The 26,865-nt window shown below is 46.0% G+C and overlaps 1 protein-coding gene and 1 pseudogene across 2 annotated transcripts in view; both read left to right on the forward strand.

Annotated features, from left to right (window-relative positions):
* The window catches only part of ClC-b (chloride channel protein 7), a 55,461-nt gene that overhangs the window by 24,332 nt on the left and 4,264 nt on the right, over positions 1 to 26,865 (forward strand). The window contains exons 15-21 of one of the 2 annotated variants that reach the window (XM_089541136.1): positions 6,879 to 7,048; positions 8,238 to 8,417; positions 10,955 to 11,040; positions 14,759 to 14,873; positions 17,790 to 17,873; positions 18,784 to 18,873; positions 20,097 to 20,180. In XM_089541136.1, coding sequence (XP_089397262.1) covers positions 6,879 to 7,048; positions 8,238 to 8,417; positions 10,955 to 11,040; positions 14,759 to 14,873; positions 17,790 to 17,873; positions 18,784 to 18,873; positions 20,097 to 20,180 — 809 coding nt within the window. The remainder of the gene's footprint in view (positions 1 to 6,878; positions 7,049 to 8,237; positions 8,418 to 10,954; positions 11,041 to 14,758; positions 14,874 to 17,789; positions 17,874 to 18,783; positions 18,874 to 20,096; positions 20,181 to 26,865) is intronic. The other variant, XM_089541137.1, reaches the window with a different exon arrangement.
* On the forward strand, positions 22,769 to 25,722 carry LOC149349055 (uncharacterized; annotated as a pseudogene).

Here is a 26,865-nt window from a genome sequence, read left to right on the forward strand (position 1 = left end):
CTGCTTCCTGTTGTGTTCTAGCTTCTGTTGTACTTGGGACTCTGATCCCCTTGTTACCTATGTGTATTCTTGGTATTGTTTCAGTCTGTTTGCCTGTGTGTGTCATGTGATTTCTCCCTATAAATAGCAGCCCACCCTGTTGGCTGAAGATGCCTAGGCTCCAATAGTGTTGACGTAGACAGAAAACGTTTATTCAGTGGTGGAGCTCTTATTTGTACTATTACTTACATGGGCTTGAACCATGCTGGCATTGATCACTATCCTGATTTCAAAGTTAACAGGCACTGAATTAGGGTTTTTTTAATGCAGAATAGGATCGCATGGCACACATGGGCTAATCAGAATAAGACAATATGAAGAATACGTAGGCACAGCTGGGATAATCCGAATTCAAACCACAATTTGAAACTGAAGCTAGGACACAGTGGTTTCTACCTTATTTTAAACAGTGCTAATTTTTTGTTAATATCACAGCAGCGTCGACCAGACGGTCGTTCAGCATCCTGTGAAGGACCACAGCAGTAAGATGGATCAGATTACGAGCGCATTCATAGAGCTCTTTTTCCAGTTGCAGTTTCTTCATCTGCTGGACTGTTCTGTTGACTCAACACAACAGCTAACCAGGCAACACAACTGCAACTGGCTAAAGAGAGAGAGAGAGAAAACAATTTGCACAACCCAGGTTTGAGTCCAGGGGGGATGGGGCAAATGAAATGGTCTGTTTGATCAAAACTTTTTAAAAATTTTTTATCGTGATCATTGGGCCTTCATTGATCTCTTCACAGAATATTTTGGTGAAATGTACAGTAGAAATTTAAATGGCCTTTTCCTTTTCTACAATTCTGCCTCCATGAGGCCAGAGTACATGTGCTTTTGAAAGGCTTGCAGGCAAGGCAACTATCCAGTGCACGTAACTCGTTGAAATATCCAAAATTTGTTGGGCCACAACGCTGAGGGTAAATTTGTTTTCTAAATTCTCAAAATCTGATATGGATATTACCGTATTTACTCGCATAATAGGCGCACTCGCATAATAGGCGCACTCGCATAATAGGCGCACCCCTAGTTAGGGCGCGAAAAATCAGATTTTTTTATTTCCGCGCATAATAGGCGCACCCCGAACTTGGCACTGTGATCAATACTGTATTTACACGATTGCAAGCCGACGCCTCGCCACCCCCCGCTTCCCAATCTTTATTTTAACAAAGTTTTTGCTGAACTGACTACTAGTCCCTACTAGTGCTGCTGCCGTCGCAGCTGCTGCGGACCCACAGCACGTACAGCGACATCGCGTAGAACAGCCGCACACAGTTTTCAGGGATGCTCACTTTAAACGTCTGTTTGGAAAGCTTCATCTCCAGCTGGAAACGTTCCCGACTTAGGCCCGCGAAAACCTCGGCGCTTGGAGTCGCGTACGAAAATTTAGGGACGCCGCAGTCGCAACTGCGGCACTTCTCGGCCACGTCGTATTTTCCGACCTGCCGCACGCTTGCCGCGTTCGAGAGCAAACTCCCAGCCGTGTAGCTGTTAAGGTGCTTGCCCGTCGAGCTAAAACAGCAACGCTCCGCTGCAAAGCCACAAACCACGATAACTATCGCGCTACCGCAAATCCCGGCACTTGACAGCAACAACAACAACAAAAAAAAAGAGCTGGAGATGCTGATGGCGATATAGATAGCGAAAGCTCGCGGCGGAGGAAAACGATGATGATGAGCTAGATGAGCTTGGCCTTGGGCGCCCTCTGTGGGCGGTGTCTGGAAGCTCCTGTGCGCGTGTGTGGCCTCCGCGATCAAGCGCCCGTTGCGCGCAGCCGGAGCCGATCGCGGAGGCGAAAGTTTCGGTGCGGCCCTTACACGGACCTTTATTTTTTAACATTTTCTTCGCGAAATCGGGGTGCGGCCCGTACACGAGTGCGTTTACGCGGTGTGTTCAATTTTGCGAGTCGAAAAATTTCCGGAAATTTTACCCCGTGTAATAGGCGCACCCCGAACTTTGAGCCGGATTTTCTGGAAAAAAAGTGCGCCTATTATGCGAGTAAATACGGTAGTACTTGCGGTGGGCTACACACCTCTCAATAAATAAGAAGTCTAATAGTAATAGAAAACATAACCACTTAATATTAGTTAACCAGCCTACTACAGTTAAACCTGGATATAACGAAGTTGAAAAAAGCTCCCGATTTTTCGTTACATGCAGGTTTTCGTTACATGCAGGTTTCGCGTGAAGGCTCGTACGAATGATGCAGAAACGAAATCAAATAGCCCACAACACTATGCCTACAACACTGTTTATACCTCATTATCACAATTGTTTTTATGACGTGACACGACTGTTCTTACATCGCCGCGCACGTGAAAGTGCGTGGCGCGAAACGACTGCACCATGTGTCTGCGCACAGGCGACTTGGTGTAGAGAGAGGAACTCGAGTCAGACGCAGCGGGAAGCATCGCGCCCGCATGCTCTGCCAAAGCGCGATTGGTGGCCCCGAGAGGGACCGTTGAAAAAAAAAAGCTGCCAAAGCAGCTTTGAGAGAACGGGAGGAGGAGAGGCGGCGTTGGGCGAGGAGACGTATGCAACGCCGGCCCGGGATCGGCCGGTGAAGGCACCCTTCAAATATTTTTTACACTGAAAAATTGCGTAATTGCTGCCTGCTTCTTCGGCACAAGTGCAGGCAGAACACGCTGCTCCAAAGAAGCTAAATCGTGTAGAGCTCCTTCATCGTCGCGCGAGCCGACGAAACGGCGCATAACGTCCATTGCGTTCATCACCTCCTTTGCAGTAGGCACGTCACACGGATCTGCATCGCAAGCACCATCACCACCATCATCTTGCACGCTTTCAGCTAGTGCTGCATCAGTCATTTCCTCTGTAGCCACGGCGGCGTTGTCGCCAAACAAAAAGTCATCCAGTTCAACGTCGTCGGGTACACCACCGTTAGTGCGTAGCTCGTTCCACGCTTCGGCCACATCGGACGGAGTAGAAACGTCTTCCTCGTCATCGGCACCAGCCTGTGTGTTTTTTGCTATTCCGGCCTTTAAAAAGCAATTCCTAATAACCTCTGCCCTCACCTCTTGCCAGGAGGCAGCAAGCATCTCGACTGCTTGATAAATATCAATCTTCATCTCCCGTTCCAGCCGGATGTCGAGAAGAATCTTCTGGATTAGTCGGCGTCGGTAACAGCATTTAAAACTGTTAATGACCCCTTTGTCAAGGGGTTGTATTAGGGACGTGCAGTTGGCCGGGAAGTAGTGCAGTTCGATGTTCGAGAGCTGCAGGCCTTCGACGTGGTGCGCCGAGCAATTATCCAGCAGTAGGCAAACTTGACGGCCTTGCCGCTTGACGTCCTGGTTAAATTCCTTTAACCACTCTGAAAATATTGGCCGAGTCATCCACGCCTTGGAGTTCGCCACATACTTGACGGGCATACGCTTCGTTCCCTTAAAACACCTGGGACGGGCACTTTTGCCGACAACTAGCGGGACTCGCTTGTCTGTGCCGTCGAGGTTGGCGCACAGCAGAATCGTTATGCGGAGCTTGCTCTGCTTTCCGCTGCGGCAGTCATCGCCTTTTAGTGCTAGCGTGCGGCCCGGAAGCATTTGATAAAATAGGGCTGTCCGTCGGCATTGTAGACCTCGGCCGCCTCGAAGCGACTAAGTATTCCAGGCAGCTTGTCAGCCACCCATGAAGCAGCAGCATCGCTGTCTGCGGAGGAAGATTCGCCGCTGATTACTCTCCCGACGACACCGTGTCGGCTCTTGAAACCCTGCAGTCACCCGTTGCTTGCCTTGAAATCGTCATGGCCCAAGATACACGCAAAGTCCTTTGCCTTCTGTTGCAAAATCGCGCCACTAATGGGCACATTTCTGGCTCGCGTGTCCAAAAACCACGTGAACACTGCCTTGTCCACATCAGCATATGTCGACGTCTTCAGTCTTTTTTTCTTCGAGCTTGTTCCCGACTCCACTGCGTTTCTGATGCTGTGTTCCGCACTCAAAATCGTTGATAGGGTGCTCGCTGGAATGCTGAAACGGGCGGCAATGTCCTTCTTCTTCTCGCCCGCGGCGACTGCATTTAAAATTGCAAGTTTGTCTTCGAAAGACAAAACTTTTCGTTTTCTGGCAGCAGAACTCATCATGACCAACCGACGACGCAGTTACAAGCAGAGACGCACGACTACACGCCGACGGCAGGCCTAGCACCTCCAAAACAAGTCAACGAACCAGCACGAGAGCACAGCTGACAAGCGCAGACGCAGGACAAACACAAAATGGCGAACGCAACGCGTCGTCTCGTCGGTCTCGTCCTCCTTTCCCCCTCTCCTTCTCCTTTCCCCCTCTCCTTCCTTTGCCCTGGCACGGCCGGTCTCAAGGGGGGCGCGCTCGCTCTTTAAAGAGCGCGCGCCCCCCTCGAGACCGGCCGTGGCCCTGGTAATGAAAGAACCGGCCATCAGCGTTGCTTTTAAAGTGAATTCTTACACATAACTGTGTCTGAGCCATTGAAACAAATGGAAATCACAAAATAAAAGTGCTTGTCCTCAAATCCATACATAAAAAATGCAACAAAAGAAATCAACCGCCGCTACAAATGCCACCTGGTGCCACGCTACACAAGCAAAGCCTGAACAGGCTGCTACATTAGCCACGGGGCGGCGCTAGCCGCGCGCTAGCCGTCGCTATCATCATCATTGCTAAGTTCGCTTGGTCGCGGCCAGTCGCGGTGATCCCAGGCGTTCGCGTAGCTGTTGGCTCCGTACAATATTAATATTCACTAAAAAAGTGCATTTATTTGGTCGAATTTTCCTTAAAAGTGCGAAAAGTAATGACTGATCAGCTTTGCGAGTTCGTTACATCAAGGTTAACTGCCGCAACGTCTTCGTTACATCGAGGTCGAAAATACATGGGCTTCAATGGGGGCAGCGTTGGGGAATTCAAAACTTTCGTTAAATCCAGGAATTCGTTACATAGAGGTTCGTTACATCCAGGTTTAACGTACCGTATTTACACGATTGTAAGTCGACTCGAATGTAAGTCGACCCCCCCACATCACAATTGTGAAAAAAAAAAAAACTTGAGGTCATTTAAACTTGGCCTTTATTAGTAGAACTAGAACGCGACAGTACTATCCTGTGGCCTCCGCTGATCACCAGCCGCTATCGGCTGCCGCACGCGGGAGTGCCCGTGGGCACATTCCAAAACAAAAATGTCTTAGTCACTGGGCTACTCCTCGACACTTGCGCCATCGTCCTCGCTAGCGCTGCCGTCGTCATGTCGTCATCGCTGCTGCAGTCCCACAGCTCGTCGTTCTAACATCGTCATGCAGTGAAATCCTGCACTTCGCAAAAAGCCACATCATGACATCGCGAGGAACAGCTGAAAATGTTGCCTCGTTGTAGCTGCCACTCCTGTATCACTCAGTGCGAAGGTCAAACTTGCGGCCCGGCGCGCAGTTCGTTTCTTCGGCATAAAGAATGACAGACATCTTGAATGTAGCCGCGAACGAGCGCCGGTCGCTTATCAGACCTAGAGCACAAATGAGAAGCACTACATTAAAAACTTGTGAAACGCGGCTGACAGTAGTCGAATGCGTCAGAGCCAGAGAGAAATTACGCGCGAGCGGCGTCGGCTCTTCCGTCGGCTACCGACACTCCCTGGTGCCGCTGCGGTTCGGAGGGGGGTGCCGCCACGATTGGAACAGCAGCCCTTCCATCAACTACCGACGCTCCCTTCGGCGCCGAGTGCGCGGTTGAAAGTAAACAAAAAAAATCAAGAGTAGAACGCGAAGGCGTTATCGGGCCGCCGCCGCTTATCAGCATACGCAATCTGCGGCCACGTGTGGGGAGTGGGTTGGTGCTGGTTTGCTGCTTATCGACAGCCACCATCAGTGGGCCGCCTCGCGCGGGGCGGGGATGCCGGTTCTGTGCGTTGACATAGCTGCTCAAGGCAAAAACGATGCGACGGAGCCGCGTAGCAAAAAATGCAACCACGCTTGTCTCGCCTTTATTTATAGTGCGATGCTTTGGTTTCGATTGTAAGTCGACCCCCCCACTTCAGATTTTCAAATTTTGAAAAATGGGTCGACTTACAATCGTGTAAATACGGTAGTTAGCACATCTTAGCTGTATTCTGATGCGCTAACCGCTGACAATGCTGTAACAAAAAAAGTGCTCATCTAACTCAAAAAGCCTGTTTTTTTTTATATTTCAGAACATCTTAGGTGAAACACCCAGTATGTAGCAAATTTGGTTGCATTTCATGGATAAATAACAAAAATAAATTTAATTGCCTCATTCTCTCGTAAGCACTGTGCGCATGCTCGATATCTTGTGTACGTTTCACCACTGTGGTTCTTCATGGGATGCTGAACCAACCAACCCAGCAAATTCTAGCAAACATAAAAGTGCTCATCCATAATTTAGGAAAAAAAAAAGTTAACAGAAAGGCTTTTAGTAGAAGCCTCAAAAACTTACTCGGGTGAAAATGTTCCTAATCAATGATGTAAATGTCTTTTTATTTTGGTCAAATGCTTAGGGGAATACCCCAAGGTGGAGTAGATTTTGTTTCACACCTTGACGTGCTTATGGTAATTTGCCATTGTAATTCGTGTGTGCTAATTTACATGTTTAATTACTGTTACACAATTTACGCTGTGTTGCTTTGTCAGGTGCACCAGGGGGGATGGGCCTCGTCAGGCTTAGTACGCCTTTTGCCCTCCACCTCAAGTATGTACACATGCTTGGAACAAACAACTTCCTTCCTTCTTACTGTCTGGCCAATGCGCCGTGGTGTATTACTGACAAAACTCTAGAGCTACATTTCCAAGTTTGCTTTGAGGTCAAACCTTGTGCCTTCTCTCTGTTGCCGTGCTTGCTGCACTGCCAGGCACGTGGACGGCCCTGACCCTGTTGGCCTTTTTTGTGGTCTACTTCCTGCTGAGCTGCTGGACGTACGGCCTGAGCGTCTCCAGCGGGGTGTTCATCCCGACGCTTCTCGTGGGGGCCGTCTGGGGCCGCCTGCTGGGCATCGGAGTCCGCAATATGTTCCCCACCAGCGTGCGTTTCCCACTTATTTTTGTCCAATCTGTTTATCCTCCTGACCGGCTGTAACTAGAGCCTCTGTCCGAGTTAGTTTGGTATTACCTGCTTGCAATATCTGTCTAGGCACCATTTGTTTTCCTCTAGTTTTTTTTTTTTTTTTTACAGTATGGCAGTAATTGCCTCTCTCTCTCTTTAAAAAAAGCACATTGAGGGACATTAGTGTGCACAATGCCTGTTTACTGTAGATGTAGCAGCAAAAGCACATAATTGTCTGGCATTGCTTTACGGGCATTTTGAATGTTTCCGAGGTGCAAAGAACACCCGTAATGTTGATTTTCACTGCATTTGAATCATTGAAGGAAACGCAGACCCTTATGTGGCGGTAATTAGCTCTACCTCCTGTGCAGTGTGAGAGATGCGAGTTTTTGATAAAAATGAGTGTATTTTGTGTAAAATTGTGTAATAACACCTTTCACTAAATGTACAAGTTATCCTAGCAGACACAGCGAACTGTGGTATATTCCAACCTGCCGCACAGTATATGGTACACATAGTCTAGCAAACACGTTGCCCCGTCTTTTAAATAAGTTTCAAACTGCAAAAGTTGATCTTTCACGTGCATGCCGCTAAGTTACACACGATGTATGTGCTACTTTATAGATTCATTGCTTCTTTATCTCTTTCGTTTTTGTATAGTGTTGACCTGATTTGAGTAACCGAATTCCTGTTGTTCGATGACGTGTATTTTTCTGTTTCCTTTTTTTTTGTTACCATTTTTTGTTGTACACTTCATCCCTTGTTGTTTTTCTAATAATATGCAAAACCATTTTTGATAACTATTGTTTGCATTTTGAGATGCTACTTGTGTAAGACATTTATATGTTACCTGCTGCCCTGCAATGTAGGGGCCGAGGGGCACGTCAAGCCACAATTTCTGGCTTTTTTCCCTCGGCCCTCACCATGTGTACATGGGAAATAAATTGAAATTGAAAGGCAGGCAAGTTTTGGAATGCTCCAATTGGGTGTTTATAGGCTCTTGTAGACAAACACCTGAAGTCCCGGACCCTTGTAATTACATGACATTGGAGTTGGGAGCTGGTTTCGTCTCTAACTGTTTGTGCCAGCGGCTTTCTTGCCTGCTGCTCGCATATGTGTGCTGTTGGTTGATTCCTGATGTCTCTTTTCTGCCTCGTACTGATACCAGACGTGGGTGAACCCTGGCAAGTTTGCCCTGATTGGAGCGGCGGCCACGTTGGGAGGCGTGGTCCGCATGACGCTCAGCTTGAGTGTCATCTTGATTGAGGCCACACGCAACATCACCTTTGCCCTGCCCATCATGATTGCTCTGACGGTGGCCAAGTGGGTCGGGGACTTCTTCTCCGAGGTGAGTGTCGGGACACTCTCGTTCTTCACTTCCTGCGTGCAATGCGGCTGATGTGCTGCAATTAGTGACCACACAAAGGCAGATCACTCCTCGAAGTACATTATCCCTGCACCTTGGTGTGATGCGTGACGGGTCAAAAAAAAACCAAAAAAACTCTCCAGCATTAGCACACCTGTGCAGCGTGACATTCTGAGACAGCAGTTTTGCGGTGGTAAAAACAGTGCAAACATTACTTGGTCCCGCTGTGCACAGGGGGCACCACAAATCCGTGAAGCAGTGCTCGACATAAGCACTAGTTTGTGTTGCTGCGCAGTGACGGCACCACAGATCTGTGAAGCAGTGTGCAATGCAAGTGCCGCTCATCTTTCCTCCTCACACTTCACCTTTATGTTCTTGTCAACGCTGTCGCCGCATGAACAACTTAACTGTTGTTGCAGTAAAGCTGGGCAAGTCATTAAACGAAAGGGTACACTTTGCACGTTATCAACAGTGTAGGATAGTATACTTGTTTTGTTGAGGAATTCAGGCAGGTACTGTTCTCCCTGATTCACTGAACTTTGCAGTCTTCTGCATTGCACTGATGGCAAGCTACTTTTTTTGGGCATGGGCATGGCCAGCATGAACATGTGTACTACTAGCTCTGGGATGGTTGCGTGCTGGGTACAAAAAAATTACGAGGAACTTTAGCAGCTAAAGTGGTGAAAGGTGAAAGCCGGAGTGGTGCATTCTGCTACGCGATTGTTCACTGCACATTTTGTTGGTGCATTAATTAACTGCCAATTAATGACGCTCAAGCTTCGCCTTTAGGAGTGGAACGCGACAGCGTGTTGTAGCGCTGCCAGGGAGTCCAAGGAACGCCCCCTTTGAAGGCAATGCTTTTTGAGGAAAGCTAATGGGGCTGTAATTCTCTGTCATCTCGGTGGACACCTGAACTGCACCGTAGAGGAAGGGAGGAAGTGGGAGTGAAAGAAGAAAGAGGGGCCGGAATGAAGAAAATTAAAATTGTATTTGAGGAAAGGAAATTGCCCAGTAACTGTCTCACATACATCGGTGGTACACCTTGCTCTGTTTTTGAGGAAAGGAAATGTACCTGTCTCTCATATCTTGGTGGACACGTAAACCTCACCATAATGGGAAGGGAGGAAGACGTATTCACTAGAGGCACCCTTGCTCACTCCAAACCATCCAGCTGGCATTGTGGAGTGGTAGCGTGCTCGACTCGCACTCCGGAGACAGGGGTTCGATTCCCAAGCTCGGCGGATTTCCTACTCGGTTTTATTTATTTATCTGGCTAATTAGGCTAATTGGTTAAGTAAGCAATTAACTAAACTCAATCCAACTTACTAGGAGCATCACTATACGGTCCTTTCAATTCGTTGCATGGTTAGTAGCCAAAGTACAATTGGCCCCATTTGAAATTCGCGCACTGCGATGTCACGACAGTTTCGACCAATTGAAAAGCATGACATTTCTGTCGACACCTCCTGCTTACAACGATGAGACATTAAAGGCTTCCGCCTTAATAAAGTGTGGGTGAACTTCTCGCCGTACTATTTATTTATTCAAGTTACTCACAGGCTCCTTTACATTGGAGCATTGTGTGAGTGGGGCAGTACATAGAAGTTAGAGAACAGAGCAGAAAAAAAAAACGACTGAAGAGCAACGTTATACAATAGTTAGCAAGAGGCACTGAGTACAGTACAATTAAAGTAATACAAAGTACTGCGCATGAGATCCACCTAACTGCGCAGTTAACAGTGCTTATACAAAGTGGAGGTTATTTGGGGAAGGCAGTCTTAAATATATATTGGGGCATCATTGCAGAAATGTTGAAGTTCTGTCACCGAAGCGCAATTACTTTCTTTTTGTGGGGAATGATGAAAGTGTCAGTCATAACAAACTGCAATGTTAAGCTCCAAAGGTTTGTAATTTTCGAGCAATTATATACCGCAGCGATGGCCTAGTGGTCTGAGCATCCGCCTCGCGTGCAGGAAGTGCGTAGCTCAATCCCCAGTGCCATGGGTAGGGTACCCTCTGGTGATACATTGGTTACAAGCTTCCCCCTGGTCTGGTGCTCGGCTTTTCAGGTGGTGAAATGCTGGGAAAATGTGCCTCTGACCTTACCTTGAGTAAAGCAAAATACCTGGCGTCAGGGCACTCTTTGGCCAAAGCTGCCTTTGTGACATTAGAATTTAGCATCATCATCATCATGTCTGGCTTTTCTTACTTCTATCAAATTTTGGCTGTGTACAGAACATTTTGATGCTTTGCCCTCTACTTCCTTTAATCTTACGTGGCTTCAGATAAAGGCCACTCCATTTTTACATTTTCATTCGTAGCGTGATGTTGCAGTCATTGGTTGTGGGCTGTTTTTGAAGGAATGGTTTGCTGTGCTGTTTACGTTAGTTGCATTTTGCTACTGAATTTGCACGAATACCTGTAGGGTAATGGAAATTTGCATTCGAGTTCTCCATGATTCCAGTGAACCATCGATGCCTATCTTGTTGTCCCGATTTGATTGGCCCGCTTGTTTGCAGGGTCTCTACGACATCCACCTTCAGCTAGCTGGCGTTCCGTTCTTGGGCTGGGAGGCCCCTTCACGATCGGCCAACATTTCCGCCAGGTGAGCTGCCTTCATCTAACTTCAGGGCGTCCTAAGAACTATTCCTTCCTGGATCGAATGCATCTTATTTTCATGCGTTTCCTTAGTTTTGAGGCAAGCAATCTCAGAATGAAAAAACCATGACAGAATGGGAAGGAATTCTTGGCTTTATAAAATATTTCTTGTTTTCCTTGATTTTTATTGCATAGAGTAGTACATAACAAGAAGAGATATGGCACAAAAGTCTTAAGTGAAAACTTGCTGAGAAACCATGCAGTGTTTACAGTGAACTTCCACTCTTTTGTATCATGCTTTTATTATGATTCCACTTTTGAAATATCATGCAAGCACACTAGACTTCTGTTAAGATGAATTATTGGATAAGATGAACATTGCGAGACCAGTATTTGGTTGGTTTCCCATAGGACTCAGTGTAAAAAAAATCCGCTTGTAAGGGCCAGTGTTGGTGGCACCATCAGGGGACACAGGGGAATGGCTGGCAACACTGGGAGTAGGGGACGTGACGCCGGCATGGCGGGCATGTGCGCTGACAGTGCGCGGTTGTGATCGAGTGGCGTGGTCGAAGTGGGCCCGAGGGTGAGCTCGGTGCGAGTTGTGTACGGTACGCGAACTGCGGACAACAAGTGGGGACTCTGGAGCGAGGGACTGAATGTGTGCAAATAAATCATCCCTTGACATGCTTAAGGCAAACTGTTTTGTGAGTCCTTTCGGTTCAGACTAACTTTGCAGCGGCTAAGAGCCCTGCTGACCCTGCGCAAAGGCACTCACAGGGTGTCTGCATGGCATTGTCAAGAAAAGAGAAATATATAAATTGCTTTTGCACAAGAAAGCGCACCCCTACAAGATGGCTTCTGTGCGCCTTCACACGAAACTGTGGGAAAACCATCTTGAGCGAGCGCGCTTTCTTGTGGAAAAGCTTTCTTGCTGGTGTAGAAAAAGCAGGTGCTTGCACAGAGACCTGACATGGACAGATCCCAGCGTCGTGTGAATGTCGCATGCCATATGTTGCCTTCACCAGAAAGTGCATCCGCTTCATGTGTTGTGACTTAAGGGGGGACGAGGGTCTTAAAACTAACCTTTTTATTTATGGCTAGAATCTCATGGAATTTTGCACACAGATGTGTTTTTCTCTTCTGATTCCAAATATGTAATTATAATTGAGCTGGTTGTCTTAAATCTTACAAAGTCTAGAATGTAATTAGGTTATTTTGTACGCGGTTTTAATGAACTTGCTCATTGCATTTTGTTGCTCTTATTTACATGAATTGATAGCCAGAGAGTTCCCATAACCAATGACAGTCTTTGTTTTTCTCTAAAAGCATGTCATCCTGATATGCTATGTCGAGAGTAAAAAGGTTGCAGTAGTTTACACTGCAACTCTGTAAGCTAATTGTAAATTGCTATTTATATGTGGCCTAATCAAAAAAAGTAAGAATGTCATCAGGTATGGGAGTGCTGGCTATCAATTCATGTAATTAAAAGCAACAAAATGCATTGAGAAAGAATTTCTTTGGAGGAGAAATTCTAGAGGCCCGTGTATTGTGCGATGTCAGTGCACGTTAAAGAACCCCAGGTGGTCGAAATTTCCAGAGCCCTCCACTACGGCGTCTCTCATAGCCTCAGTCGCTTTGGGACGTTAAACCCCATAAACTAAACCAAACCAAGCATTGAGAAAGTTCGTTAAAGCTACATAAGAAATTACCTAATTACTCTATAGAATTTAAGATAACTTTTGATCTAAGACCACCAGCTCAATTATTACTATATATTTGAAATCAGAAGAGAAAAACACACCTGTGTGTAAAATTTCATCACATTCTAGCCACAAATAAAAAGGTCAGTTTTAAGACCCTCGTCCCCCCTTAAAAACTCTGGGGCCACATTTTCAACTTACGCGGTGTTGCAACATACATTATCACGCCACATGCATTGCGTGCAGTGTATGGAAAGGTGCATTGTGTCACTTCTCATGGAGCTGGCAATACAGTCGACGACCGATTTTTCGGACTCTCTAGGGGCCGCGAAAACGACCGAAAAATCGGGCAGTCCGGAAAATCAAATTTCACCGAAAAAATCATGAACTTATTACCACTATGCCGGAGAAAGCGGCCAATTGTATTGCACACATTCTAAAGCTCCTCATGACTATATTTCGCCGTGCGAAATACCGTATAAACGCGTATAAGGGCCGCACTTTTTTTTTTCCAGATTCGGGGGCCAATTTTCGGGGTGCGGCCCATACACGCGATATGCGAAAAATTTTTTTAAGTAAAAACACACCAACCAGGGAATGAGCGACATTTATTCTACGTTCAATCGTCACTAGCGAAGTATTTAGACTCCTGAGCTGGTGCTGCGCTCTGGTGCACGCTCATGCCAAAAGAAGCCGCACAGCATGTCCGCTGTCAACGCGTAGCCGTTGTTTCGAAATTCCATCACATAGAGGAGCAGCTCTTCTTCCAGTTCGGGAAACTCGCACGGCTTGACTCGGAAAGCGCGCTTTTTGCAGCTTGTGTTTCTCTTTCGGTTGCACCATCATCGGACGCACTTCTCGGCCACGTCGAATTTCCCGCCCGCCGCACGCTTACCGACCGCGTTCGAGAGCTAACTCCCAGCCGTGCTTGCCCATCGCGCTAAAACTGTGAAGCTCGGCGGCAGCACGCGAAAGCCACTATCACGGCGAACGCGCTAACACGCATGCTGACACGCCACGAAAGGCTGGAGCTGGCGATACTGATGCCGATGTGAACAGCGGAAAATCGCGACCGAGAAAAATGTTGATGATAATAATCACGGCGCCTTCCATAGACGGCACTTGGAAGCTCCGGTGCGCGCGTGTGGCCTCCGCGAACGGCGCAGCGCCGGAGCAGATCGCGGCCGCGATAAGATCCGGCGGCGCGCCCGAAGCGCGCTTCGATCACGGAGGCCACGGCGTGCGCGTAGCCTCCGCGATCGTATTCGCGTTCCGTGTTCGGGACTAAAGACTCGGCACAGATGAGTTCCGTGAACTCGGACTACGGTTCAAGTTCGTGCGGCGGAAGACATTCAAGGACAGTACGAATTCGAAAACACGCGAGCGCAATGTGCTGACTCGCGCAGAATTTCAGCGTCGCAAGAGGCTCCCTTTAGGCTTGAGTTTCGTTTTGTTTGATCAAGTTTTCGATATCTCCTGCAGTCTGAATTAATGAGGTTCCACTGTACACATTATATGGCGGCTTGGGTACCGGCGGCGAGTGCGAACGAGGTCCGAAAAATCGAGTGGTCAGTTGCGGTGCGTCCGAAATTTCAAGCGCTCTTACACATTGGCTCTATGGGCCATGTCGCGGTGCCGCGAAAAAGTCCGAATAATCAAGCATGTCCGAAAAATCAGGCATCCGAATTTTCGGTCGTCGACTGTAGCTATGCTATAGAAAGAGCGAGATAAGAGAAATTCGCACGAATACTTCCGAAGTGCTCGGAGCAGAATGGACAGCAAAAACCAGAAAAACACCTAAATTGCAGCCGCTCTAGCAAAGAAAACTAGAGCAGTGCCATTTTCAAGGTGTACAACAAGAGCTTGTTTCATGCTCTGTCTTTAGCTCATAGTGGCAGTTTGGGACAGACCTTGCATAAATGGCATTAATGTGCAACTGTGAGCAGTAAGGCCACCTGGTGTCTTGATGCGCTGAAGGGTAAGGAGCGGTGTTGGTGAGGGTGGCGGCATTCTTCTTCCTTGCAGGGAGGTGATGGGCTACCCCGTGGTCACATTCCGCACGGTCGAGAACATTGGCAGGATCATCGACGTGCTGGCCTCTTGCCCACACAATGGGTTCCCCGTGGTGGACACAGCTGAGGTTGGCTTCTCTTTAAGGCCTTTTATGCCTCATCATTGTGAGCAGGAGTTGTTGACAGATATGTCACGCTTTTCAATTGGTTGAAATGGTCGTGATGTCGCAGTGCGTGAATTTCAAACAGGGCCAATTGTACTTTGGCTAGTAACCATGCAACCAATTGAAGGGATCGTATAGTGATTCTCCAAGTAAGTGGGATGGAGCTTAGTTAATTGCTTAATTACCCAAATAGCCTAATTAACTTTTCTAGCCAATTGTACTTTGGCTAGTAACCATGCAACCAATTGAAGGGATCGTATAGTGATGCTCCAAATAAGTGGGACGGAGCTTAGTTAATTGCTTAATTACCCAAATAGCCTAATTAACTTTTCTAGCCAATTGTACTTTGGCTAGTAACCATGCAACCAATTGAAGGGATCGTATAGTGATGCTCCAAGTAAGTGGGACCGAGCTTAATTAATTGCTTAATTACCCAAATAGCCTAATTAACTTTTCTAGTCAGGCCATATAAATCAATAAAACCGAGTAGGAAATTGGTCGAGCTCGGGAATCGAACCCCGGTCTTTGGCGTGCGAGACGAGCATGCTATCCACTCCGCCATGCCAGCTCGACGGTTTGGAATGAACAAAGGCGCATCTAGTGAATACGGTATCTTCGCTCACTCCCATCCTCCTCCCTTCCCTTCCGGCGAGGTTTAGGTGTCCGCCGAGATATGACAGACACATACATTTCCTTTCCTCAAAAACCAATTTACCATTGAGCAAGGCGTAGAGCCGAAGGGGCGATGGCGTTCTGTGGACTCCCTGGCAGCGTTGCAAAACGCTGTCGCGTCCCACTCTTAGAAGTGAAGCTCAACATCTTAACCACACATCAGTGACACAAGCAGCAACACTGCGCTTAAGGCTTTTGCCTCGCCGCACTTTAGGTCAACAAAGTGCCCCCTTGAATCTTTTTTTCCATGCATTCCGCACTGAGCTTTTATTAACTTTGTATGAGTTTTTCTTTGGTGTTTGTCTTTTGATTTAAGTTCTTGTTCGTAATCTCTCTCTTCGCCCTGCTGCAGCTACAGTTAAACCTGGTTAAAACGAAGTTGAAAAAAATCTGAGATTTTTTGTTACATCCAGGTTTTCATTACATGCAGTTTTCACCAGAAGAGTCAAAAAGCCACCACAGGAGAGAAACCAAAGTAAGAATTAAATGTAGATGAAATCACCTTGAAAATGTTCACAGAAAACTGCGCTACTCGAAGTCACGGATGTGTATGTATTTCAGAGGTGCGTGACGAGACCCAAATTAAGTCTGGAATATTGCGTGACTCCAAATTATCGGAGTGTGAAAAATCGGGTCCACTGCTGTATGAAATGGCCAGTGGGGACTGGAAGTACTTGTGGAATGTGGATTTGCAGACTACTTTACTCTGACATGTTCTCAATGAGTGTTCGAAAGGAAAGTGCAAGTAGTAGGCACATGAGACTTCAAAATGGATTAAGGAAATATAAGACGGCTAATCTTGAAATGGTTTTGTGCTGTCATTTAAAGACGTGTAGACACGTAACTTTTGGGTGCATGTTTTCTTGTTTGTAATGATGCGTAAGGCGTTATTAAATATGGAATATGGATTACTATCCCGGCCGCGGCAGCTGAATTTCTTTGGAGGAGAAATTCTAGAGGCCCGTGTACTGTGCGATGTCAGTGCACGTTAAAGAACCCCAGGTGGTCGAAATTTCCGGAGCCCTCCACTACGGCGTTCTCATAGCCTTAGTCGCTTTGGGACGTTAAGCCCCATAAACCAACCAGCCAAATATGGATTACCACCTGGTATTCTCCTACGACCACTGAATAATTTCTAATCTAATTTCTTTCCCGTGCTGTTTCGGTTTCAACGGCCGAATGAGGACTGCGACGTCAAAGTGTGGTTATAAGTCACTTGAGGCATGAAAAAACTTATATAAATCGCTGTTTCCACATTTGTTGTCATTCCGGCTCTTGGGGAAGGCTGGTTTCAGCACTAGTGAATTGAAACAGTGAAGCAGCGATTAGAACGATGTTTTTCCATGCCTCACTTGACATAAAACTACTCTTTTGATGTCGCAGCCACCGTTTGGCTTTTGAAACATAAGACGAAACAGCATGACAGAAAAATGCGATTATAAGTTATTTAGCGGTTGTAGGTGAATACCATATGGTGGTGGTGGTGAAAAACTGAGGGTAAAAAAAAAACCGTGCTGCATGGTCGGTATCCTTAGTCCGGGACACCGCATGACGAGGCCCCGTCTCGCGCCCGCTTGACCAGAGCCCTTTGGGACTCCAGCGTGGAGCAGTTGAGGAGGGCAGTCTCCCATGCCTCTCGGTTGGGGGTGGGGGAAGGGGGAAGGTGAGGATTCTGAGTACATGCCCACACCATGTGAAAGATATCGCAGATCTCTCCACAGTGCGGGCAGCGCCCATCTGTGTTCGGATCGAAGTGTTTTGCTATGGCAGGACAGAGAAGAGTTCCTGTCTGCAGGCGCCGCAGAGTTCGCTCCTCCGCCTTACTCAGCCCCTTGGCAGGTGCCGGGTAGAGACGATGGCTGTCGCAATAATAAATTAGGATTTCGCGGAACCGCAGAAGCGGTTTATGAGCTTCTGAGCCAGGGGAGCTAGGATGAGGAGCCCGGTGTGTGAGCGCTCGGGCGGCCACATCAGCGGCCTCATTGCCTCGTAGACCCTGGTGGCCAGGAGCCCAGATCACATTTGTGCGAGTTGGATCGGCGAGAGCACATCTTAGAATTTGGTGATTCATGCTTAGTAGTGTCTTCCGCATCGTTGTAGCGGAGAAATCATGCCACCAAAATTAAGTGCCTATGCTCCTTGAACGTGTAAGGAAAGAGTCGGAAGCCGGGGACATTTGTTTAGTACTCGTCCCGTTTGCTGCTGCAGGAGCATTCCAGTGAGGAGCACTCCTTTGGCCGCTTCCGGGGCATCATCCTCCGGTGGCAGCTCATCGTCCTCCTCCAGTACAAGGTGGGTGGGACACTCCAAAGGAGCACAAGCATAAGGCATTGATTGTTTCAGAAGCTGCAGCTCGTGTCTATTGCTCTGCGTGTCTTGTGGTTACTTGAACCCGGATAAACTTTTTTATCCAGCTGTGTTATCCAGAGTTGGGTTATAAATGGGATCAGGTGAAGTTTCTCTATAATCATGATCAAGGACTCTCTGCCTGTCGTCATAGGCTGAGTACCACAGGCCAGACCCGTTTTGACAGGCTAGATGCTGACTGTGCTCACACAGCTGTATGTATGACAGACTCGTGTCCTCAACTGGTAGTGCTTACCAAGAGGAAAACCGATGTTGTGTAGCATTCTTATAGCTGCAAATCTGAATATAATTTCAAGACTGCGGTTTATTTTCAAATTCTCACAGCCTTTGGCCTGCTAGAAAACAGAGCTAAATATTCTAAATAGGTCTCTCTCCGCCTTTTACCATATTATTCCTCGAAGATACAGTCTTCTAGGCATTGAAGTTCATGTGTGGAAGAAGCAGGCATGCATTTTCAAGGCTACATAAATAATACAACTATGTGATGGGCACTTGTTTCACATGTTGAAACTGTAGCAGTGCACATTAGCAGCACACTAAACACCACCTATATGTTACCCTCAGTATGCACTGTAGCAGGTAAGCTTGTTGACATGTGAAAGCTGCAGCGTAGGTCGTGTGCCATTGAATGAAGCAGTAGCTGTAACAAAGAAATCACAAGGCCCCTTTTTGTTCGTTATAGCAAGGTTCAACTGTATTAGATGCTGCATCATGCAAACACATGAGGCAGTATCCGAGGGGATTGCTAGAAGGACTCTTTCGAGATTGCAGCATACACATGGCAGTACAGCATAAAGGAGACTCCTTTCTCTTCTGATTCTCTTCCAACCGCCAGATGTTCCAGAATGAAGGCGACGGAGCCTGCCACCGGAGGCTTCATCTTTCTAACTTCCGGGATGCCTACCCGCGCTACCCGACCATTCAGGTAACGACGGATACTTGTGACCACTGTGGATAGGCAGTCACTTAGCCCTGGTTCAAGCAGGACTGTTTCATCTCTCATGTCCATTGCGGAGGTGTGCTTATGTAAACATTGCGGTGTGGTGAGCATCAGGACATGTCATGCAAACAGGCTAGCTCTAGACTGTATTCGTAATGTAGGAGTTTGACATCATGGGCCGATATTCTAACTTAGTCCTCGAGGTAAGCACTCGCAGATTGGCTGAAGCAGCAGAAGCTACTGGGGTGCTTAGTTTTCCAAAGCTGATTGGAGCAGCAGTCAATATAGGGGTATGCTTGCCACTACCAAAGCACGCTCCATTCAGGGACTCTTCTTGTTTGCTTATGTGCTCCAACACTGCGGCGGGTCTGCTGTAATTGATGCTTTGGAGGCATGTCTGTTCAGAAACAGTCGCTTGTAGTGCCAAAGCAACCTGAAAGTTACTTCAGTTGTGTGGCAGGGAGGTTCAAGGAGCGAACGAAACATCGGTTCTTTTTTCTAATGGACACAAATGTATTTTATCAGGATGATAATGATGATGTCTTTTTTAGTGCTTGGGGTCTTGGGTGTGGTGTGCTCTTAGTTGGAAGGCGTGTTTAGGCAACGGCAGCGTGATTCGCACTTTCTAAACCCAGAGGCGCTGACGATATGACTGCATCACTGCACTGTCCATCACAACTGAATGCCCCAAATACTTCTACTGCCTCAGGCAATCAGTGGGTGCTTTGAGTTCCAGTAAGCAGTCCCCCCAAAGAATCGAATCTTGAACGAAGGCGCTAAATCTGCAGTAGCAAGGCCTGTAAAGGACAGCTAGAGGCTAGATTCCCAGGCATTGTGGTTGATGTCTTACACTTCCCTCCTCTGCGTGGGGAGGTTTTCCTGAGAGACCACGAGGAGTCTGAATCGGTGCATTAATTATGAATTAGACCACTAACGGATGGCCTGTTGTGATAACAGACGAGTAGTGGACGCAGAATAGAGATAGCTGATCTTTGGGAGAGGCCTCCGTCGTGGATTACTGATGCTCTGTCTGATAATGATGATGACGAAATGCACAGTCAAGCTGGTGCTGATCAGTGTTTCCATCATCCCATTTTTCATTTGTGCTTACTGTGAAGATTATCCACTCTCAGTCATGACCTTTGCTAGTTGCACACACAGCCTTCACACAACTCTGTGGCGTGCATGTCTTGCTCTCTCATTAACAGCAGGTGCACGTCTCGGTGCATGAGCGGGAGTACAGCATGGATCTCCGCCCCTTCATGAACTCGGCAGCGTACACGGTTTCTCATGTGAGTGCTACCATTTGTACTCCTTTATTTTATAAATTAATTATATTTCTTCAGATCAGTTAATGCTTTGTGTCCTGTTAACCCATTAGGGACCAAGAAAAATCTAACAGAGGGATTTTCTTCATTTTTAGCACATAATGCTCTCATATAAAGAAAAAGAGATTGCTGAAATTTCGTCATGATTGCTTTATTCCTTCCAGAGGTTACACAGGTGTACTTTTTATAGTACACTGGGTCTTCCCCATAGCACATGTGGCTACTTCACTGCATTCCTATTGGTGGCATGAATTTTGTTATTATGTCTGCGATTTTTACGCAGGGTAATATAACACTTTTTGCAGGCCCTCATGAATATTTTCTGGCTATACTGGCACCGCAGTTATCCTACTTTGAACGGAAAGCTTTCTCCTTTTCAAAGAAGCATCATATACGATTGAGCCATCAAAGAAGCATCATATACGATTGAGCCAGAGTGTCTGCGAACCGCTGGTTACTGCATGTCCAGGTGTAGATAATAATGAGTAACGTTCTTACCAAAGCAAAAATAGTCAGCAGGCTCGTCTCTAGCAATTTGGCAGATTGTTCAGGCTTTCACAATTGCAAAGTTGAGCTTTGGTGTCAAAAACCACTATCACTTTTTGTCCCTGATGCTGATATACTGGCAGTAGATGGCTTGATGCGAAAGGTCAACACCTGCCATACCACTGTTGTAAAAGGAAAGGATTTTTGGCTTTAAAAAAATCTGTTTTTCTTGTGCTAAAGGCAACCACCACTTTACAAAACACGTAGGCTCACTGCTGTTATAGTTGCAAGCCATAGTTACTATACTGTTGATCGTAGACTTCAATAAAAGCATGTAACCTATACTACTGAAGCAAGAATCGATGTTTCATGGCTGCTTCTATTTCATCGCTTTCTTTGGCCCGAGTGGGCACTTCCTAAACTCGTTTTGGCGAACGGTTCCTCTAGCCCTAAATTCCTCCCAGTGGAGCCCTACAAGAATGTCTTGAGAGGTAAAAAAAATTACAAAAAAAGATGAAATGGTCACTAAGCGTTGAAATCAGGTGACGACAGGACAACACGCGCTTCCAAAAGTTTCATTTATGAACTCAAGTACTTTCTGCAGACGGTGTGAATGGCATAACAGTAACTGTCTGCTCTGCAGAACCTTCAGTTCTTATAACCAAACTTTATTACAACCAATTAAAATCATGCCATCATCATACTCAAGACCGCTAGCGGCAAGTACAGCAGCCTCCGAGGCCTTGCTGAGCAGACAAAGTGATTTTTTCCGAAAAATTGGAAGGAACCATAAGATCTATGAACTGGAATAAATATGCGCCGTTCTGCACACAGGAAGACCCAGTGTACTATAGAAAGTACAGCAGTATATAAATCATAACAGAGCAAAAAACGCCAAAGGTGCGGGACATTCAAAGCATCCGTTGTTTACTTTCGTCTTTCGTGCTGCTCTATAATTGAAACTAGCGTAATATGTACATAAATGCGGCCGTGAGAAAATTATAAGCAAGCAACTACCGGTGCAGTTCGTGGGAAACAAACATCCTGAAGTTTCACCACGGAAAGCTGACATACTGAGCAGAGGAAGTGCGCCAAATTAGTTAAGGGTGGTTGGCCAATCCCCTGTTGACAAAAGCATGCCCTACTTGAAAAGAAAATTCCAGTCTTTGGTGGTGAAATTATAAAAAAATTAACTGTACTTTTAAAAGTACGCGGCGCTAATGGGTTAAGGGGGGACACTGGTCTTGAAAAAAAACATTTTTATTAATGAAGTCACAGTTATGAAATCTTCAGGGAATATGTATTTTTTAGTGCTGATTCTAAATATGTCATTTAATTTCATGTAAAACAATTCCTTGAGCACTTATGCACTTTTTATGCTAGTATTTTGTGGAGAGTTTTGAAGAAAATTTGCTGTGGGAAACTCGCTGAAATGTATGCCATTATGTTCTCTTGACACCAAGGAATACAATAAGGGTGAAAATGTCTTCCTGCCTATCATAGAACTTAAGTTATAGAGTTTTTAAGTTGTCGCTTCAGAAATGAGAAGGAAAGTGTGTATTCCTGTTTCTGAAGTGGCAGCTTCAGTACCCTATTACTCAAGTTCTATGAGAGCCAGGATGATAATTTCACCCTTATTGCATTCCTTGGTGTCAAGAGAACCCAATGGCATACATTTCAGCGAGTTTCCTGCAGCAAATTTTCTTCAAACCTCTCCGCAAAATACTTGCATAAAAAGTGCATAAGTGCTCAAGGAATTGTTTGACATGAAATTAAATGACATATCTAGAATCAGCGCACAAAAATACATGTGCCCTGAAAATGTAATCACTATGACTAAATTAATAAAATTTTCTTTTCAAGACCAGTGTCCCCCCTTAAGCTGAATATGAGCTCAGACTCGTTAGGTTTTGTATGTTTTCTTTTGTTTCAAGTAGCCGGTAGCATTCATTGCCATTGAATCTTCACCTTTATTCAGATATCACCCGTGTTCAGCAGTGATGAAAGTGCACAGTTAGTAGTTTGGTTATTTTCAAGTGAGTGCGAAGCTACTGGGATGGTGAGCAGTGCAGGGTGCGCACAGGTCCTTGAAACCCTTGAAAACCCTTGAATTTCAAAATTGCGTTTTCAAGGCCCTTGAAAGTGCTTAATTTTTTTTTAACCCTTGAAAGTCCTTGAAATTTCCTGTGCGAGATGGAAATCGCGATATACACAAAGAAAAATCGGTGCGAAACCCGTGCATAAAGTGGGAAAATGATTATTTTCTCAGAGCATAGTTTTCTACTGACCGTTACACGAAATTTCTTGAAATTTTAACAAGTTTGGTGGAGCCCGTTAGACAGCTGGCCACATTGAGGTAGCGTGATCGCCCGTTCAAAAGTGAACGGCCGTATCGCCATCGACATCACCGGCCGTTGGTTCGGCGTTTCGTGGTTTTGCGTTGCACGTGCGTACGCCGATGTTTACTCTGTGCAGCCGTGCGTTCAGACAGTTCTCTGCGTGTGACTGCAGCAATCCCGCGATCCGCAGAAATGCCCGGAAAGTGCAAATTTCAGAGCGCGTGGCTCAGTAACAGCGCCTACAAGGATTGGGTGGCACCAGATGCTACGAATCCACATCGAGCAAAATGCAAGCCTTGCGGGAAGTGCTTCGACCTGGTTACTATGGGCGAGTCCGCACTGAAAAGCCACATGAAGAGTGCAAAGCACAGCGCCTGTATGAAGAGAGCAGCGGCAGGTTCGGTGCGCGAGTATTTTTCCGCTAGCGCGAGCGCGCGACCCGTAGATACTCCATCGCAGTTGTCTGACGTCAATATCACGTGCAAGGTAAACGAGCTGGTGACAGATGCGGATTTTATGGACGCTGAAGTTAGTCACATCCCACTGTTCCTACAGATCGTCATCGGAAGTAGGCGAGTTGTTTAAACGCATGTTTCCTGATAGCGAGATCGCTAAAGGCTTCTGATGTGGCGAGAAGAAATGTGCTTACATAACCTGCCACGGCCTCAGACCTTTTTTTCTGTCATCGCTGCAACGAGATATAGAGCGGTGCGAGAACTATGTCGTACTTTTTGATGAGTCTGCTAACGAATGCCTTCAAGAGAAGCAAATGGATGTGCACATAAGATTTTGGGACGCGTCCAGAAAGGTGGTAACGAAGTACTACACATCTGTTTTCATGGGGCACGCAACGGCTGAGGATATTAAAGACCAACTTTTGAGTGCACTAGAACCGTTGCCACTGGCGAAGATTCTTCAAATCTCAATGGACGGACCCAACGTGAACCTGAAGTTCTTCAAGATGCTGCAATCTCACCTGCAGGAGAACTTTCAAGTCCACTGTCTTGACTTGGGTACTTGCAGCCTCCGCACTGTGCACAATGCTTACAAGGCAGGCGTCATAGCGAGCAAGTGGGGACTCGACACCCTTTTGTCCAGTCTGAGTGCACTGTTTGAGGATGCCCCTGCAAGGAGGCATGATTTTTCAGCACTCACTGGGAAGGCAGTATTTCCTCTGAAATATGTTGCCCATCGATGGGTTGAGAATGTGGCTGTCATCGAAAGAGCTCTGGAACTCTGGAGTGATGTGAAGAAGTTTGTGGAATCCGCAAGGAAGAAGCAAGTGAGTCTGCCAAAGTGTGTGTCTTTTCAGAACATTGTTGAATTCATTCAGGACACATTAGTAGTGGCAAAGCTGAATTTTGCTCTTAGTGTTGCTGCCACACTGAAGCCATTCCTAATGGAATTCCAAACTGACAAACCGATGTTATTTCTTCTGGCAAGAGACTTGGAGACGATAGTCAGAAAGTTAATGACAAAATTTATCAAGTGTTCTACATTGTCTTCAGCAACGGGGATCACTGGCATGCTGCAAATTGATATAGAGGACCCAAAGAATCATACACCATTGGAAAAAGTGGATGTTGGTCACACAGTCGAACAAATCCTGAAGAAGAGCAATGCAAGTGCAAAGGATATATTTCAGTTCAAGATGGAGTGTAAGCAGTTCCTAGTCGCAGTGACGAAGAAGGTCCTTGAGAAGAGCCCCTTGAGGTTCCCAGTGGTTAGAGGCCTTTCCTCGCTTGACCCTCGACAAATGTGCTGCAGGCCTAATGAGTGCCTGGCAGGCCTCAAGAAAGAGTTGGAAGCACTCATTGCGGCAGGGAGGCTGACAGATCAGCATCGAGACTCTGTACTTGCAGAGTACACGGAGCTGTTGCAAGAAAAACGTCAACTGCGACTTTTCGAGAAAGCCACCAGTCTGGACACCTTTTTTAGTGAACTTCTGCAGTTCAATGCTTCTTATGCAGAGCTGTGGAAAGTTGTAAAATCTTTGCTTGTGCTAAGCCATGGTCAGGCAACTGTTGAGAGAGGCTTTAGCATAAACCGACAGATCTCTGTAGAGAACTTGAAAGGCCTCTCTTACATCTCGCAACGAATTGTGTGCGATGCAGTGGAAAAAGCAGGTGGTATCTTTAACATTGTCATCACAAAAGATTTGAGGAAGGCGGTATCAGCTGCAAGGCATCATTATAGTGCTTACTTGGAAGCCCAGAAAAGGCTGGAACAAGAACGTGTCAAGCAGTCAAAAAAGCGCTGTGCTGAGGACCAGCTTGACAGCCTCAATAAAAAAAGGAAGATACTGGAAGCACCTATTAGCGATCTGACTGCATCAGCAGACGACTATGCTGAAAAGCGGAAGCAGCCAATGACCTCACTTACATAATCAAATCAAATTCTATGAGAAAAGCAGCAAAGGCTAAGGCTGAGCAATTGTTAAACCTGAACAAAGAGATTGAGGCAAAGCTTCAGGAGGTCTCTTGAACTTTCCTTGGTGTGTCTTGACAGATATGTTATTTTACATTGAGTGCAATAAAGATATTTATTTTTTGAAAATACTTTTGTGTTTCGAAACTACGAAATACAGCTTCGTAGCAAGTCCTTGAAAACCTCCTAGAAGGGCCTTGAAAGTCCTTGAATATCCTTGAATTTTTTTCTGTATAGCTTGTACGAACCCTGGCAGTGTCTGCTTTTGTTTTCTGCTGTCCACCGTATTCCGGAACGCTTGCACTCTTGTTTTGTTCTCGCAAGATCATCATTGCTACTGGTGGAATTGGTGCCTCGTGAATTTTGAATTACCTTGTCATTGCTTTGCTTGTACTGCTAACATAGGAGAAAGAGAGGGAGATAGATAAAGAGGATGAGGGAATGCAGGGATGTTAAGGGGGGACACTGGTCTTTGAGACCAAAAAATGACCAAGAAATCGGTTTTCAAAAAGTGACATTCGTGGAATCTCCAGCTATTATTTTCCAACTGTACCAAGTTCTTCCTTCAAGAAATCAGCATTTTGACCACACTATTAAATTCAGATCGTCGTATGAGCTGAATTTATGTAGGAGCAGACAATTTAATGTCATGAAAATTTTGGACATCTGGCTTTCTTAGTATGTCAATATCTCCACATCTAAGGCAGATAGACTTCATTAAAACTTCCTGTTGGGCGAGTTGGTAGTTCATATTGAATTAGAAATATTATAGCGCAAACAAACACACGGACAAAAAAGAGAGGAAACAGCGCTTGTGTGTGTGTTTCCTCTCTTTTTTGTCCGTGTCTTTGTTTGCGCTATAATATTTCTAAGACAGATAGAGATGTCATATTGTTTACTGAGGGAAGCTTAAGGCAAAATGTGTGCAATAATCGAAGCAGATTTGTTCATTCGCACTTCAAAAATTTATAACTTTACAAAGTTTATTGATGCATTACATTCACGCCTTGAATATTGATATTCCAAGTGCTGCAAAATTACTAATGAGGGTAAAATAGAAAAATGGTTTTGATTATTGCACTCTTTACTCACCATAATACGTAGCCATGGATTAAAAACGATTTTTTATTGAGCAGTTCTTTTTGCACTGAGGTACTAATGAATGACTAATTAAAATTAGCTATCTTGGGAACCACTAATTTATGAGAAAGATAATTTCATTGTTGAAATCAATATAAAGAACTGAGCAAGATGGTACAGTTACATTAGGATTGGACTAAAAATAAGGAAAATAGGTCTAAGACCAGTGTCCCCCCTTAACCAGAAGGGTGTTCTGGTTGGCTTCCCTGCACTGGGAAAGAGGGATGAGGGGATTGAAAAGGGAAAGAGAGAAAGGG

The sequence above is a fragment of the Amblyomma mixtum genome, chromosome 4 (genome assembly GCF_055824585.1).
Source record: "Amblyomma mixtum isolate Tamu chromosome 4, ASM5582458v1, whole genome shotgun sequence".
NCBI classification, from domain to species: Eukaryota; Metazoa; Arthropoda; class Arachnida; order Ixodida; family Ixodidae; genus Amblyomma; species Amblyomma mixtum.